The sequence below is a fragment of the Telopea speciosissima genome, chromosome 11, assembly GCF_018873765.1.
Source record: "Telopea speciosissima isolate NSW1024214 ecotype Mountain lineage chromosome 11, Tspe_v1, whole genome shotgun sequence".
NCBI classification, from domain to species: domain Eukaryota; kingdom Viridiplantae; phylum Streptophyta; class Magnoliopsida; order Proteales; family Proteaceae; genus Telopea; species Telopea speciosissima.
Window position 1 is genome coordinate 12177855 of NC_057926.1, and position 4081 is coordinate 12181935.

General features: G+C 45.5%; 1 protein-coding gene across 1 annotated transcript; it reads right to left on the reverse strand.

Annotated features, from left to right (window-relative positions):
• Positions 1-2136: 2136 nt before the first annotated feature.
• Positions 2137-2814, reverse strand: LOC122644788. Its single transcript, XM_043838173.1, has one exon. The coding sequence runs from the start codon at positions 2812-2814 to the stop codon at positions 2137-2139; it is 678 nt and encodes a 225-aa protein (XP_043694108.1).
• Between the last annotated feature and the right edge of the window lie 1267 nt (positions 2815-4081).

Genomic DNA, 4081 nt, shown 5'->3' on the forward strand with positions numbered 1-4081 from the left:
CCCAAGAATTTAGCAAAGTGTGTTCTTGAATAAAATTGTGCGTCGCCCCATCTATTAGCACCTCAACACTGGAGTTGTTGATCCGACCTTTGAGTCGCAAGGATTTAGGGGACCTATGGCCCATTAAGTCATGTAGACCGATTGCCGGATCGAATTAGGTTCTTGCGATTCCTCAATTTCATTGGGTAACACCTCATCCATGAACTCATCACCCTCTAACAAAGAAAAGAGTGGACCGACCTTTACACCTGTGACCCACATGGAACTTTTCATCACAATTAAAGCAAAGGCCCTTTTGCCTCCTTTGCGTTGCTCCCCGATAACCTCCTTATTGGTTATTTGGGAGTCTCGATTAGAAATTTGGGTGGTAGGACTAGGGCCCAAAATTGAAGGCAATGGATTGATAGATATTGGTTTCTGCTGCCAGGGTTTAGCATAAGGTTTGAAATCAAGGAATTTGTCCTCCTGCAATCTAGCAAGATCCAGGGCCTGTTGCAGAGAATCAGGTTGTAATGCTAGGACCTCTCTTTTAAGCATTGGCTTGAGGCCAGAAATGAAACAACTCTTTAACATATCATCACTGAGGCCATAGATACGACTAGAAAGAGACTCAAACTTAACTTGATAATCCAAAACAGTGGTTTCTTGAACCAGTTTGGATAGGGCCCCCTTAAGATCTTCATATCTTGAAGGTCCGAAACGGATTTGAATCCCATTCACAAACTCAGTCCAGGTATTGCATTGATTATTATGAAATTTCCATTGGAACCAACTACAAGCAGGACCGTCTAAATGAATAGATGCAAGTTTAACTTTCTGATTCTGAGGTATATCATGATAATCAAAATATTGATGGACTTTAAACAACCAGTCAACAGGGGATCACCATCAAGAAATCGAGGAAAATCAACTTTAATACCTCTGTTGGCACGGTGAAATTGCTGAAGACGAGGATGATGATCATCTGGACTGAAAGTACCCGTAGGACAGTCAAACTTAGAAGCTATCATCTCCACCAATTGTTGCTGAAAGGACGTATTAATGGCTTCCATATCCTGACGAATCCAAGAACGGATCCTCTCTTCATCATCTTTCTTTGATTCAAGAATGAGCTCTGAGCATTTAGTCACGATCACATCCATTGAAAGATTTGCAGACCTCTCCTTTGATCGAAGACCTTCTGCCATGGTTAACGGCAAAGTTGCAGATCAATGAAAGCACCAATGACAGTGAATTCTTCAAGAATTCAGAATCTAAGAGCTAACGCAGGGGAAAAACAGAGAGAATTAAGAAAGAAGGGGTTCTCCTGTTTCGAGCACAAGAGCAAGCTCCAGAATTGGGGAAAAGAAGGAAGGAATTAAGGAGTATTGTATTTTCATATCCATCTACACGTGTTGGGTCTTTATAGATACCCTTACAACCAATTTCTGTTACAACAACAACTGTCCTAGCTGAGCTGGAAGAATCCTTCTAAATGAACCCTTCTAACCACTTGGGTTTACGCAAGCCTTCTCTGGACCTGAGTTGTATGGTATCACCTTGGACTCCCTCCTCATGTAGACTAGACCCATGATCTGTGGTTTGGATTGTATCAGGGTAGCGGCAATGGAATTAATTGGTCTAATGATTGGTCTGAAAAGGTGGGGTTAGCTGGTGATATGGAGAGAGTGGGGGAAGTGGTATTCGTGTCACGACAAGGAATAAGAGGTGGAGGCTCAGGCATATAGGTAACGAGAGATGAATGGCTAATGGGAGTAACACGAAAAGGATCAGTACCTTGATCTGTGACAAGTGCCGTATAGGCATATCTTTGCTGTTCTGACATTGGGATCAGGCCCGTATCGCTCATGTTGGGGATTCACGTGCTACCGCATAGAGTACGATCATCTTCTCCAAGTTCCTCCGCCCCCAGCTTCTGGAAGTAGCAGGGTTCTCCTCCGGCCACGGCTTCTTCCTCTGCGAAGATGGTTGCTGCTTGTCTTAGGAGACGATCATCTGGACTCATCCCTCGTACCTCTGGCCCCCACTTAGGTATTGGAACAGCGTTTCCAGATGTGTGGGTTGCTTCTCCAGGGGACTTGCTCTGCGAGCCCATTGCTTCAAACCTTGCCGTGCATCTTTTCTCTTCATGACCAATCAAACCACAAAAATAGCAACAAGTGGGAGTTTCTTATACCTTAGGGTTACTACAGAGTTGCATCCCTTGACGCGTTTGATAGTAATGGAGGCACGCAAGCTCTTTGTGACATCCACTCGGACCCGTGCTCTAGCATAGCAGACTTTCTCACCAAATTGGAAACCTTCAATCCATAAAATTCTGTTGACTTCACCCCCCTTTCTTGCTATCTTGACCAGGATGGTCTCCTCCCTAAGTTCAATGGGTATGCCATGCATTTGAATCCAGAACTCACATAATCTAAACTCCCAGTTCTGCGAGGGGTTCCACCGCTCAAGCAGGAGCAAGTTACCAGAAACAGCCCATGGGCCCTCCATTATCACATTTTCAAGATCCATACGGTGGTGAAACTGGAATAGAAATTTTTGTGCCTCCAAAGGTCTGATCTCCACTTTATTCCTCGGATTCCATGCCGCAATAAGAGCATCAGTGACTGCTTGTTTCCTGTAGGGGCGTCCTTCTATGATGAAACCCACAAGGATCTTCTCCCATGCGACTGAAATACGCTCCTCTGTGACCTCATGTATGGTGATTTCACCGTCATCGTCACTATGTGAGTCATGCTCTGGGTGGTTAACTGGGGGGTTTGAGGAGGGTGACAATATCGAACCAGGAGCAGGTAGCGATAGTGGATCCATGCTACCTAGCTACGACTTAAAGCAGGTTAAGGCTACGACGAAAACAAAGGGGAAGGAGACGGAGGAGTTTAAGGTTAGCAGACTGCAGAGGAGCTACAAATGGGAGGGAGAAGCTTGACAGAGGGTTCACAGTAGAAATTCAATCAAGAATACCAACGCCCCAAACATCTCTAAACAATAATGGGTGAAGATTAAGGTAGTGATAAGAAGATGTCGGATCAAAGGATCTACAAAATCACGAATGAAACCCTCGTCGAAGTACTCCATGGAAGACGACTCTACAGCAGAGCTACACTCACACTGGAGGAGAAATACACTCACCATGGAGGAGAAACTCTATTGAAGTACTCCATGAAAGAGGAATTAGCTACTGAAATACACTCACAATTTATTTTTTTGGTTGTTGGTAAACACACCCTTATTTCTTATGAAGGCTATGAAAGATGACACAAGTAGGGCTGCAACAGGGTCGGGTTGGGTCGGGCTTTTTAAAACCCTAGCCCAACCCTGAGTCCCCTTAGCTGGGCCCAGGCCCGCCCTGATCCTGACTCAGGGCTTAAATACCTTGACCTTAACCCTGACCCTGACGGGCCAAGCCCAGCCCAAGCCCACCCTGATTGGCCCTGGCCCTGCAATAATTAAATTAAAATAACAAGACTATGACAGATGTGAGAGAGGAGGCATGAACCCAAGACCTTTTGGTAGTAATTGGTTTTTACACAACACAAACTACCAATATGAATAATAGCTTCTATTTTCTAATAAATAAAGAAATTTCTTCAGGGCCAAAATCAGGGTCAGGCTGACCCGAGGTCTCAACCCTGACTCAGGGCCAGGAATTTCTGGCCTTAACCTGCCCTCAGGGCCAGAAATCTTAGCCCAGGCCCTGTTCGGGCTCAGGGCGGGCCAGGGCGGGTTCGGGCCGACAAGGCCAAATTTGCAGCCCTAGACACAAGAATAAAACCGTCCACGTTTCGACAGCGTCAACGAATGCTTTGGTAACCAACCAGGCCTTCCCACGTCACTTTCACACCACATGTACCAATCTCATTCCCTCTAAGCCTCTAAAAAAACGTCTTCAAAATGTCGCGCTGTCCACTGTGGGCCTTCTGAGTTGGAAGAAAAGACCAGTTCCCTCAATCCCTCGAAACAAATGGAAAACTGAAATCAACAAATCGGAGCTCAGAGAAGAGAAGAGAAGAAGAAGCAGAACCCAAAACTTACGAACCTTTGAAGATCCAATTCAAGCTTCTCTCTCGCGCGCGCG